Source organism: Giraffa tippelskirchi, chromosome X (genome assembly GCF_054371585.1).
Source record: "Giraffa tippelskirchi isolate mGirTip1 chromosome X, T2T-mGirTip1v1.2.pri, whole genome shotgun sequence".
Classification (NCBI taxonomy): Eukaryota; Metazoa; Chordata; class Mammalia; order Artiodactyla; family Giraffidae; genus Giraffa; species Giraffa tippelskirchi.
In genome coordinates this window covers 133,621,587-133,634,691 of record NC_137289.1, presented here as the reverse complement: position 1 = coordinate 133,634,691, position 13,105 = coordinate 133,621,587, and the positions used below count along the sequence as shown (strand labels likewise).

Below are 13,105 nucleotides of genomic sequence, written 5' to 3'. Positions count from 1 at the left end.
ACCCACTCCAGTATTCTTGCCTGTAGAATCCCACAGACTGAGGAACCTGGTGGGCCACAGTCCATGGAGTCAAAGAGTCAGACACGACTGAAGCAACTTACATACAAGCACATACATCATATAGGGCTTCCCAGGTGGCACAATGGTCAAGAATCCACCTGCAATGAGGGAGACCCAGGTTTAATCCCTGGGTTGGGAAGATCCCCTGAAGAAGGGAATGGCTACCCACTCCAGTATTCTTGCCTGGAGGATTCCGTGGACTGAGGAACCTGGCAGGATACAGTCCATGGAAGTCTCAAGAGTCAGACACAACTGAGAAATTAACACTTGCACTTTTTTCATACACCACATATATGAACAACATTAACATATATATATTTATGAATAACATCTGTAATTCCCTGCTTCTCCCTCAAATCTCTGATCTTCTGTTGGCTACTCCCCAGTTGAGCCTAGCCAGTGTTCTGACCTCTGAAGTGCTCATGGCGGCCCGCCCTTTCAGGAATTTCTTAGTCCCCAGAAGCTCATGCAAGGAATCATTCCTCATTCCCATCATTTCTTCCATATCCAAGGACACATCTAATCCAACATAGTAAAACTTTGCATCTATCAATAGATTTCCAGGTTCTATATTTTGTTCTAAAATATATTAACCACTATTTTATTAATGGTATTTTTGTACCTTACCCTCCCCATGTGATGTTATAGAATGCATTCTTGTATTTTGTTACCTATGAATTACGTCACTAAAATACCTCTGAATAGAGGTATTAACATGAATGTGAAGAAACACATACTGCAGGCAAATAGCTCCATAAAGGTCTCCATGCCAGTGGTGGTGGGGGTGTATAAATACTAATATGTTTGTGTGTATACATACATATACATACACATGCATACACATATGCATACATATACATATACACTTCTATAAAATCATTAACTTTTTTACTTAGCCTTTAAAAGGAAATAAAATATTTATCGTAGTATAGTATACTACTATGTATTTAGTACAAGATAGCAAAGCAACCTTTTTTTTTTACGTATCTCTGGAAAATTTAATTTGGACCGTATTTTCTTTTGCTGAAAACATCAAATATTTCCATACATTCTGGGTTCCACAACTTACAAAAGGGCAGTGGGTTTCCTGCAGTTACATACTGTACCCAACTTTCTATAGAAAGATCAGACATTTTCTAACCTTGCTTTTGAATATTGTCTTTAAAATGCTTCAAAGCAACTTTTAAGAGTTCCACTGTTAACAAAATAACACAATTTGTGCATAATATTGTACACTTAGGTAAATTCCTTAAAAAAGCTTTTTTAAAGATTCACCATACTGAGGCTTAAGCTTATAATCTTTTAAATTAACAAATTAAAAAGCCAAGTCAAATATCCAAATTCACCTAAATCATGCATCCATTCACATGGAAATTATTTATGACCTGCATACATGCAAGGTACTTTGCTATGTAATATGAATAAAAAGATATGGCACAATTCCTTCCCTCAAGAAGCCCAGTTTCCCAAATAAGGATGTAAAAAATCAATCAGTGAATAAATCAGTGAATCAGTGAAAAAGCAGAATAAATGCTAAAAATGCTGACACTTGTGTTGGCTCCAAGGCCGGTATGAACAACAACAAGGGAAGATAGGGATGAGAGAAGGCATCACAGAGGAGGGGAAGTGTAAGCCCATTTCTTCTTCCTCCACTGCCAGTATACTGTCCTTATTTAAAAAGGCAGTACATGTGACCCAACCTCGAGAGACTAAGCGCTGACTGGTCTCATGATCATCCTCTCTCATGACTGGCTAGAGTTACGGGTCGAATGTGTGGCCAAGGATAAACGAAGGTAAGAATTGAATCTTCAGACCTAGGTTTAACTTCAAGCTCTGGCCATTTGTACAGCTCAGCCAGGACATCAGAAAAACGATTTGCAAGTTCTCTATCAAAGGGAGTTAGGTTGCACTGTAACCCAAAGGCCACGAGATGGCGCCCAGCCAACCAAAAGCCCCCTGTCCTGAGGTTTCTGCCCAAGCCCCCCACCCCACCCCCTTTCAGGATAAACTATTCAGAGCAACAACTAACCCAAACAATTTTTGGAACACTGTTTTCTTTTACTTGGCCAGGCAGCACAGCATGTGGGATCTTCGTTTCCTAACAGGGATCAAAGCACCCCCTGCACGGGAAGTGTGAAGTCTGAACCACTGGACCACCAGGGAAGTCCTTGATTTTTGTTTTTTAACCAATCTAAGAAAAAAAAGAGTATCCCTGTGGCTCAGACCGTAAAGAATCCGCCTCCAATGCAGGAGACCGAGGTTTGATCCCTGGGTCAGGAAGATCCCCTGGAAAATGGAATGGCATCCCACTCCAGTATTCTTGCCTGGAGAATTCCATGGACAGAGGAGCCTGGCGGGCTACAGTCCATGGGATCCCAAACGGTTGGAAATGACTAAGTGACTAGCACATACAAGAAAAAAAAAGGGGGTGGGGGGAAACCCTTAAAATTCAGACCAATTCAAAACCAAGTACAACTCAAGGAAACATCTTAATCTGTACTGAGTACCCCTCCCATCAATGACCATGACCCAGTTAGAAGTACATTTTACACTGTGACCTAGCACAACCATGTGTGTGTGTGCACCATGCACATATACAGCAAGTTTCACATGAACTGTTATTATGTGTGACGCATTCTTTTATTTTTGTAATGTTTTCTACAACCCACTAAATTACATGACCTATTAATGGGTCACTTTTTTTAACAAATGCATATATATAGATCAAACCAGTCAATCCTAAAGGAAATCAGTCCTGAATATTCACTGGAAGGACTGATGCTGAAGCTGAAGCTCCAATACTTTGGCCACCTGATGTGAAGAGCTGACTCACTGGAAAAGACCCTGATGCTGGGAAAGACTGAAGGTGGGAGGAGAGGGGACGACAGAGGATAAGATGGTTGGATGGCATCACTGGTGACGGACAGGGAGGCCTTGTGTGCTGCAGTGCATGGGTAGCAAAGAGTTGGACACAACTGAGTGACTGAACTGAACTGAACTATGTGTGTATATACAAATAAAATCAGGATACAATAAATGCCTGGGATATCAATACTTTGTCATATGCAATTTTCCTTCCATTATGGTTTTGTTCATTTGTTTTAGTCATACGATTCCCTCTATTAAAGGTACATAAGTTCCATGACACAGAAATAAAAATATCCTACCCTTTCTTTCATTTACTATAATCCTTTCTCTGAGGTATTTATCAATGCCTCTGGCTTACTGAATGGTTTTGAGAAGGCCTTGGTTTATTCTGAAGCTCCATTTTTTTTAGCTTACACATCTTAAATGGAACTTGATTTTTACATTATGTGCAGTACTGGCATTAAAATTTTTCACTAACCGAACAGCCAAATCAAGTGGAGGAAAACAGGCCTAAATCAGGAAACTGTGGATGAGAAAACTGCCTCTCCTTTTATGAAGAAGAAAACAGAACCCAGAAAGATGAGCTCCCCACCCCCACCCTATCCTCTGAACAGGCTGGTTGCAGACACAGGCAAGAATGCATAGGTATGGACATTTGGGCCAACACCCCTCCTCCCACAGCACACTGCCTGCCTGAAAACCCCCACTGGACCAAAGGACGCCAAATCCACCTCAGATTGATCCCCTTAGACCAAAATAATCCCATGATACAACGGTTTTATCTAGAAGTAGTGACTCTTCAAGCGTCCTTAAATCCGTTTTTGAACTTGCCAAATCCCTATTTTTAATCTCTCTTTACTATTATGTATTTTAAAATAGTTCATTATTTGTTGCCAAGGAAGGGAGAGAAAACATTCACAGGTCACTTTAGAGAGTCAATCACAACTGTACCAAAAGTTTGTCTCTAAGAGCAAGTTAAATGCCCGGGGGCTCAGTTATCAAGAATCCACCTGCCAATGCATAAGACATGGGTTCGATCACTGATCTGGGAAGATCTCACATGCCACAAAGCAACTAAGCAAGCCCATGCACCACAACTACTCAGCCTGTACTCTAGAGATCAGGAACCACAACTACTGAAGCCCACACATCCTCGAGCCCATTCTCCTCAACAAGAGAAGTTACCACAATGAGAAGCCCGTGCACTCCAACTCAAGAGTAGCCTCAGCTCGCTGCAACTAGAGAAAAGCCTGCTCAGCAATGAAGACCCAGCACAGCCAAAAATTAGTATTTTTTAAATGTCCCAAATAAGTCAACCATCCTTGTCTCTTATGGTTGAGGCCCAATTATATTCCAATGCATATTTACATATATAAAAATCACAAGTTAACTCTTATCACACCAGCTGAGAAAATACTATGTGGTAAAGCTTCTAGACATAGTGTGGGTCTACAGCACCTACTCCTACCTCTATACAGTTACAAGATGAGCTGTGGCAAGTTACTTTCCTCTCTCTGTCTTTCATCTGAAAAAGTGGGTAATAATGGTATTGACCTCGAAAGCTGATTTTAAGGATTAAGTGAGAAAATACATTTTGATGTCATTAGTGCTAAGAATCCAATATGTATTGCTGCTGCTGCTGCTAAGTCGCTTCAGTCGTGTCCGACTCTGTGCGACCCCATAGATGGCAGCCCACCAGGCTCCGCCATCCCTGGGATTCTCCAGGCAAGAATACTGGAGTGGGTTGCCATTTCCTTCTCCAGTGCATGAACAGGAAAAGTGAAGTGAAGTCGCTCAGTCATGTCTGACTCTTAGCGACCCCATGGACTACAGCCTACCAGGCTCCTCCGTCCATGGGATTTTCCAGGCAAGAGTACTGGAGTGGGGTGCCATTGCCTTCTCCGCCGTATATAAAAATTTTATTTTATGATGATTACATCTTGTGACTGATATTTTGCCCCACTGCACATTAGTATTAATATGTTAATACAAGTTGCCATAGGGTTCTATATAACCAAATAAAGAATCCGTGCATGCATGCTCAGTTGTGTCCGACTCTTTGTGATCCCATGGACTGTAGCCCACCAGGCTCCTCTGTCCATGGGATTTCCCAGGCAAGAATACTGGAGTGGGTTGTTAGTTCCTCCTCCAGGGGACATTCCTGATCCAGTGATCAAACCCATGTCTCCAGCTTACCAGGCAGCTTCTTCACCACTCAGCCACTGGGGAGGCCCCTAAAAAACTGGTAATTATTTCCAAATGTTTTCACATTAAAGCATACATCACTGAATTTGAGCCTGAGGCTCTTGTACAGAAATTGAATAACACAAATTTGTATTCTCTGTATCAGAATGGACGCAAATACCTTATAAACTAACCTTCACCAGCTTCCTAATGTATTTCCTTCTGCCTTCCTCTTCACATCTGTAAATGGGGCATAATGCTAGAAGATTGTGTGTATGCTTAGTCGCTCAGTTGTGTCTGACTCTTTGCAAGCCCATGGACACTAGCCCGCCAGGCTCCTCTGTCCATGGGGATTCTTCAGGCGAGAATACTGGAGTGGGTGCTCATGCCCTCCTCCACGGGATCTTTCCAACCCAGGGATCGAACCCAGGTTTCCCACATTGCAGATGGATTCTTTACTGTCTGAGCCACCAGGGAAGTCCAAGAATACTGAAGTGGGTAGCCTATCCCTTCTCCAGAGGATCTTCCCAACCCAGGATCGAACCAAGGTTCTTTACCAGCTGAGCTACTCAGAATTTTTTTTAAGTTAAATGCACTGTTATGTGTTAATGTTTTATAAAATATCAGCAGTGACAGCAAGAAATTACACTCCTGCTCAGTTGGTAAAGAATCCACCTGCAATGAGGGAGATCTGGGTTGGAAAGATCCCCTGGAAAAGAGAAAGGCTACCCACTCCAGTATTCTGGCCTAGAGAATTCCATGGACTGTATAGTCCATGGGGTCACAAAGAGTCAGACATGACTGAGTGATTTTCACTTTCAAGATAAAAAACTTATAACCAAGACTGGGAATTCCCTGGGGGTCCAGTGGTTAGGACTCCCTGTTTTCATTGCTGAGGGCATGTATTCGATATCTGGTCAGGGAACCAAGATCCTGCTAGTCATGTGGCGAGGCCAAAAACCAAAATAACTAAATAAGTAAACATAAAAAAAAAAGCAAGACTGCCAACACTAGAAAGTGATAAAGTCAGTCAGATGTAAAATGCTGCTCTAAATTTGTTTTTAAGATACATGTATATGTATGGCTGAGTCCCTTTGCTGTTCACCTGAAAGTACCAAAACACTGTTAATTGGCTATATCCCAATACAAAATGTCAATGTATGGCAAAAACCACTACAATATTGTAAAGCAATTAGCCTCCAACTAAAATAAATAAATTTAAATAATTAATTAATTTTAAAAATTATAAAAATAAATACATGTGTTAAGAAACATAGTACTAATACTTGATTCTCCATGGCAAAAAAGGGCATAATATTTTCCCCCTTGGACAATATACATAGGCCTCTTCAGGCTACAAAATACAGAGTATAATCACGGCTTTGTAAAAGCTATTAAAACACCTAATATGTTCCATTTATTCATAGGTATTAACAATGACAACAAAGTCCTTAATCAAATAAGTTTCACAAAAGCTGATTTAAAAAGTTAAACAGCTGTTCTAATGGCCCTACTTTTCGAAGTCTTTTGTAAGTTAATATGCATTATAAACTACCAGAGGAGGGGTATTTGATGCAGTGCCTCCCAATGTTTCTTGTAAATAAAATATTTATAGGAAATTTTATAGAATCTCATAAATTGTACTAAACTGTTTATAACATAAACATATAAAATGTTTATCAAAGAGCATCTCACCAGAGTTCAAGGACTTCACCCAGGAAAGAGAGCTGGATGCTTGGAATTAGTCAGCCTCATTCCACCCAGCCCTAGACACCATTGCTTTTTGAAACCATTTTTTTTCTTACCAGCGACCTCTCAATCATTCAACTGGTAGCTTCTTTCCAGTGCTCACCTTTGGGAATTTCCATGACACTATGATCACTCTTCACAGAAATGACTTTGAGAGGCAGGATGATGACACAGTTAGGAGCTAGGAATCTAGCTGGTTGCTCATGGAGCCCATAAGACACCATATAAGAAATTCAACTAGCCTGTTCAGAGAGGCCTGGCTGGCCCCCACCCATTCCAGCAGCCCCAGCTGATGGGCCAGCTGTTCTATCCCCAGATGAGCTCCCGATTGAACACAGCTGCCTGAGTGATGCCAGTCAACACCACAAAGAGCAGAAGAACCTCCCAGATGAGCCCAGCCATGCCACAGAATCAAATGTGTCTTTGAAAAATGACAAGTCTTTTTCTCTGCCCATACTCATAGAAATGAAAAATAAAATGGTGAATTTCCTGGGGTAGGAGTGGAGGGCAACCTTCAGTTCTTCAGGAATCAAGTTACTGACTCTATTCACAGAGAGGAGAAGGAGCATAAAATACAGAGAATGCAGGTAGCAAAGGGAACACATAGCCACGTAGAACACTCTGGTTACCACAAGAAATGGAGCCACAGCCTCATGTGGACACACACAACACAGTGCAGAGCATACTAATGTGAAGTGAACTCTTTTAAGAAAACTAACAATAAAGACATCATCCTTGAAGACTTCCCAGTGAAGAACTACCTGAGCAAAAAGTAAGAACATGGTAATAAATGCCTGATGTAAACTGGGGATATCTCCACATGGACTACTCAACATAAAACTATGTCCCACCCATGTTAGGAAGTTCTGCGCTAGACCAGCAGCAGGGCTGGTACTGGCTGGAAGTCCGATATTCTTTACAGAAGAGGGACAAAACACTGAACACCGAGAACCTACGGTGTATCCTTCAGAGTTTGCTTCATCTCATCTTCTTAAAGTCCTGTATTAAAAATAAAAATCTCTAGCTCTTATAATATTAAAACTGTTACTGGTAGACAACATAATTTGACTTAAAATCTGATATCCAAAATTACTCAAGTTATTTAACTGAAAAAAAAAGCAATACTTAAAAGTTCAATCTCAGTAGAATTCAAAGAAAGCAATTAACAAATGTCATTTTTCACCTATTGAAATGGCAAAGATGTTTTAAAACTAAAGGATAGGGACTTCCCTGGTGGTCTAGTGATTGAAACTTCACCTTCCAAAGCAGGGGTTCGGGTTTAATCCCTAGTTGGGGAGCTAAGATTCCCACATGCCCAGTGGTCAAAAAACCAAAACATAAAAAACAACAGAAGCAATATTGTAACAAATTGAATAAAGACTTTAAAAATGGCCCCCATCAAAAAAGAGACTTCCCTGGTGGCTCAGATGGTAAAGCATCTGTCTATAATGCAGGAGACCTGGGTTCAAACCCTAGGTCGGGAAGATCTCCTGGAGAAGGAAATGGCAACCCAATCCAGTATTCTTGCCTGGAAAATCCCATGGACGGAGGAGCCTGGTAGGCTACAGTCCATGGGGTCGCAAAGAGTCAGACACGACTGAGCGACTTCACTTTCTTTCTTTCTTTCCCCATCAAAAAAAAAAATCTTAAAAAAAAAATAAAAGTAAAGGTTAGAATTCGGCCAAATTCAGGAAAATTGCTAATAAGTTAAATGAATGCATACAACTGCTTGAGAGTTACTTGAAATACATATTCAAAGTCTTGTGCATACTATTTTGACATACAGATCACTTATCAACAATTTTCCAAAGAAAACAACTTAAGAATTAAATGTTTTAGCTTTAGGATATTAACTGCAACATTTCTCACAACAGGAAGAAAACTTCTTGCAAAAGCTTCCGTGTACAGCAATAAGTGGTTAAATGCATAATGTACAATCTATATATCAGCATGCAGTGGGTCTCTCAACTGAACTCTGCTTATTTACACATTCAGACAACTCTGCAGGGCTGTCCCTTCTTCCGTCCAGGCAGCTCAGGGACCCCACCAGGTTATAGGCAGATCTGCAAAACGCAGCGCTGAAGGGCCAGGTGAAACTCAGGATGGCAGTATTGATAATATAGCTCAGGGGGCCGGGGACGGGAGAAGGAAGACAGATGCAACCAAGCTTACAATGTGGCACACACTGGGTGCCATGAGTCCAACTGCCCACCTCCAGAGCAGTTGTTTGTTCCCATGACTATTTATGCCAGAAGTACTCATTCATGTAACTGTGGTTTCAATAAACATTACATTAATAGAATTTTTTTAAGTACTACAGCCAATTCAGAGGCAGAGAGCCAAGTTTGTGACAGCCATTCTAGAACCCACACTGTTTCTTTCCTGGGAACATCTTTTCAGAGGTGACTTTTTTCCCCTCTGTGCAGCCTGGTTTTTCTCTCTTCTGTATTTGATCAACTTCACATCAAAGAAGAAACTGGGTCTTGGCCACAGACTCATGGGAACACATCCTTGGGTTCCCAGGTGGCTCTGTGATACTGGGCATAGCCTCCCTTGCTACATTCCCAGAAAGCAGTACCCTGTCCCACACTACCTGGTTATGAATCCCAGCAGCACCATCGACCAGCTGAAGGAGCCTGAGCAGGTTATTAACCTCTCTGTGCTTCAGATTCCTGAGTGCCCGAACCCAATGAGTGTGTTACACAGCCTACCTCATAGTGTTGGTGAAAGAAGCAAATGGGCACTTCACACAGCACCTCTCTAGCACAGGGCAAGTGCTCCATAAGCATAAGCAGCTGTTATTACCATTACTGTTCATATTTTTTCATCAAAGATTCCCAGCCCCTAGCAGAGTGTACTAAAGAGCTGTCAGGTGAATGGAGGTAGGAACATTTGGTCCTGCATCTCCTGACCTAGACCATCTGTGAACTCCTCTTGGTATGGTTTCCGATCTAAAGTGCCCCACAGATTCTTACAAATACTGTGTCTTCTGTTGAATCCCTTCACTTCAACTTTTCATCTGTCCTCTGCTAACAACAAACCTGGGAAATAGAGTTAAATTGCAAAGGAATCACATAGGGTAGATAGGATTTAAACAACATAGGGGAACTGCAGTACAGGTTAGGTTTAACAAATGCCCTCCAAATGCCTGGGCAGGAAACCATGTAGACTGACAGTTTCAATATGTGTAAAAAAAGGTAGTCCAGCCACATAAAAAGACATTCTGCACTCATTTCCTAAGCAGACAGGAGGCAACATGGTAGCTTCACAATTTAAATTCTTAAAAGTATTTATTATTCAATAATTCTTTCTCCTTCTGCCCCACCCAGACATTTCTCGTTCCTCTTTTCTGACCATCCTAAAAGCCAAATATATCCTTCATTTCCATGGAAGTTGAGAATAAACACTGAAACCAATACACTCGCTCAGGCCTTCATACGGCACTGTGTCAATGCAGGGTGCTGGTCTTCAACAAGCGCAGTCTTCCTAGGGCTCGACCACGTAGTCCCTTTTCAAGGTCACTGGTGTACTCATAGATTTGAAATGCCGCTGCCCATCTAAATACAACATGGACTCTGGAACACAAGAGAGAGCACCCTGGAGAAACCTAAGAAAATTATTGTACAAACACAAGACCACCTGGGAACCCTGGGACAGCAATGGGAATGCCAACTTGACACCAGGCATGCAATGCTGGGCCAGAGAACAGGCTGCATACCCCAGAGAGTGGGCCTCAATTCCAGCCTTTTGGCAGGACCAGTCCTAACCACCAGTGGCTGCTTGCACTGGCACCAGCCCTTCAGACAATGGCCAGGCAGGCAGAACAGTAATGGCCACCTAAGGGCCATGAGGCACCCTGACCTTCATGGCTGCAGAATCTCAAAAGCACAATCCCTTAAAGACATGCACTCGGGCAGATGGGCATCAGAGTACTTCTTACAACAATCTAAAAGGAGAAAAATACCTTTGAAAGTTCCCCTTGTTAGGGACAAGCAGTCATTGTCACTTACCTCCATATGTTCTGGGGAAAACCAAGGGCACTTCCTTTTCCGACATGAACGTGAAATGAAAGACATTGGTGGTCATATGCTCTTTATCCTGAAGAGAGGCCACCTCACTGTGAACTCTGACTTGAATGTAATTCCCCTGAGTAAAGCAGACCTAAGTGATTAGGGACATGATAGTTAGTCAGTTGCATCAGGAAGAGGGAAGAAAGCAGTCATAAGACAAATGGTGGCTTTAGAATACAAAAGCCTCTCTTTTAGGACCAAATAATAAAAGATTATATTTCCCTGTCTCATCACACACCTACCTGCGCAGAAAGAAACAGCAATGATCCCACCTCAACAGGTTTCTGAAACATGATATCATCCACGGCAACTATAAACGGTCGGGAACCACTACCGGGGAAAGATAATACTTGGGGTCAACTGCAAAATTCAGATGATCTCTAGTTTTTCCCTAATAATCCTCTAAAGCAACTTTAAAAGATCAAAGAATAAACCTAAAGGAGGAGGAAATAATCACACCAGTAAGGAATGGTAACAGATGACACTGTGACCAGATCAGTGCCAAAATCATCTTTTCCCTGCTGCATGTCATCACCCCTTTTTCTCAGCAGGCCTTTAATGTACTAACTGACAGCATCAGAGCAAGAGCCTTCTAAAATGAAGATCAGGAGGAAAAAGAGGGTGGGACGAATTGGAAGAGTAGCACTGACATATATATTCTACCACATGTAAAATAATAGCTAGTAAGAAACTGCTTGTAACACAAGGAGCTCAGCTTGGTGCTCTGTCATGACCTAGAGAGGGAGAAGGGGAGTGGAGTGGGAGGCTTAAGAGGGAGGGGATATATGTATACTTATAGCTAATTCATGTCATTGTACGGCAGAAACCAATGCAACATTGTAAAGCAATTACATTCCAATAAAAAATTATAAGTAAAAAACAAACCCATCTGGAACCAGTGTAGTATTTATTTCAAAACACTGTATATTACCAAACCCATTCAGACTGGTCCAAAATGTTTCCCTGAGTGTGGTAGTATAAACAGCTTCTCAGGAGTTAAGACTACCTTAAATCTAACTCACCCAAAGTTACAAGCAGTAGCCCATCCAAGTTCATATGCTTTCCTCATAAGGAAACCACCAAAGATTCGATTGAAAATGTTTCGCTCCTATAGGACATAAGATAAATATTAATAAATACAAGCTGTGACTATTCAAATCTACAGAATAAGGAATTAACAATGCCAGAGAACAGAGGACAGTTGAAAAGCGGGTCAAATCTTAGATGCGAGTCATGAGTCCTAGTTATCCTGTTTAGAAGATTATTCACTAAGTTCCAATACCTGAGGGTGGCAAATATCCAAGCTCTTGAGTTTTGAATTCTCCATCCACACTGCATTAGGAGGCAAAACTCGACTTCGAAAACTTACAGTCCTGTGCAAATGGAGATTGAGGAAACCCTGTCAATGCCATAGCTCTGCTGCAGAAAAGTAAAATATTTACAAACAACACCCAATATGTTCGAGCAAGTGTAGTTCTGGAGAAGGCCTACTTTCCCAACCCACAATCTAACCATCCTAACTTACTTTGGATCCAGCGTGTTAAGAAACATCTCATGTATGGTTGTCCTCTCCTCGGCAGTGGGGGCCATTTTCAGTAACGACATGGAGCTGAAGGCGACCCTTCTCCCCTTGTTCACTGCAACAGGGGACAATAAGAGGGATCAGAAGCGCCACACTATAGCACAAGGTTCCTGTCCAGGGCTGCCTAGGACCCTATAAACACAGTATTTCCAGATTTTGAGAAGCCCACTGGAAATTGTACATTTATCCCAGAAAAGGCTGCTGAGGCTACATAAAACTTCCCGTGATTTTTTGCTTTCAGATGGAAATCATATCAACTCAGTGTGAGATCACTTATAATCACCTTGACCTACAGCCCCAACCAGCAGTTATTTCATTAAGAGACAACTCACATTTCATCAAAAGTGAGAAAACAAATTACTTAATATTGTATGATCAATAAAATTATTCAAAGAATGGACTCTTTGGACACTTGACTGGTATGAGGAGTCCATACATACTCTTAAATAATTTCCTCTGCAACAGAGTTAATATGTTTTTTTAAATTATATCTTATTATGAACAAATTAATGTACATTCTCCCTCGCGAAAGAGCTCTTCTTCCTCTGGGCTTTCAAGAGTGAGTGGATTTACAAAGGCCGGCCTAAAGAGA

The 13,105-nt window shown here is 41.5% G+C and overlaps 1 protein-coding gene across 3 annotated transcripts in view; it reads right to left on the bottom strand.

The window, feature by feature from the left end:
• Window positions 1–10,132: 10,132 nt before the first annotated feature.
• The window catches only part of ACOT9 (acyl-CoA thioesterase 9), a 30,966-nt gene continuing 27,993 nt past the window's right edge, over window positions 10,133–13,105 (bottom strand). For all 3 annotated transcript variants that reach the window (XM_081567950.1, XM_081567949.1, XM_081567951.1), the window contains 7 exons: window positions 13,029–13,096; window positions 12,457–12,568; window positions 12,214–12,304; window positions 11,954–12,039; window positions 11,174–11,261; window positions 10,872–11,022; window positions 10,133–10,436 (listed from right to left, as the gene is read on the bottom strand). In XM_081567950.1, coding sequence (XP_081424076.1) covers window positions 10,348–10,436; window positions 10,872–11,022; window positions 11,174–11,261; window positions 11,954–12,039; window positions 12,214–12,304; window positions 12,457–12,568; window positions 13,029–13,096 — 685 coding nt within the window. In that variant the 3' untranslated portion in view covers window positions 10,133–10,347. The remainder of the gene's footprint in view (window positions 10,437–10,871; window positions 11,023–11,173; window positions 11,262–11,953; window positions 12,040–12,213; window positions 12,305–12,456; window positions 12,569–13,028; window positions 13,097–13,105) is intronic.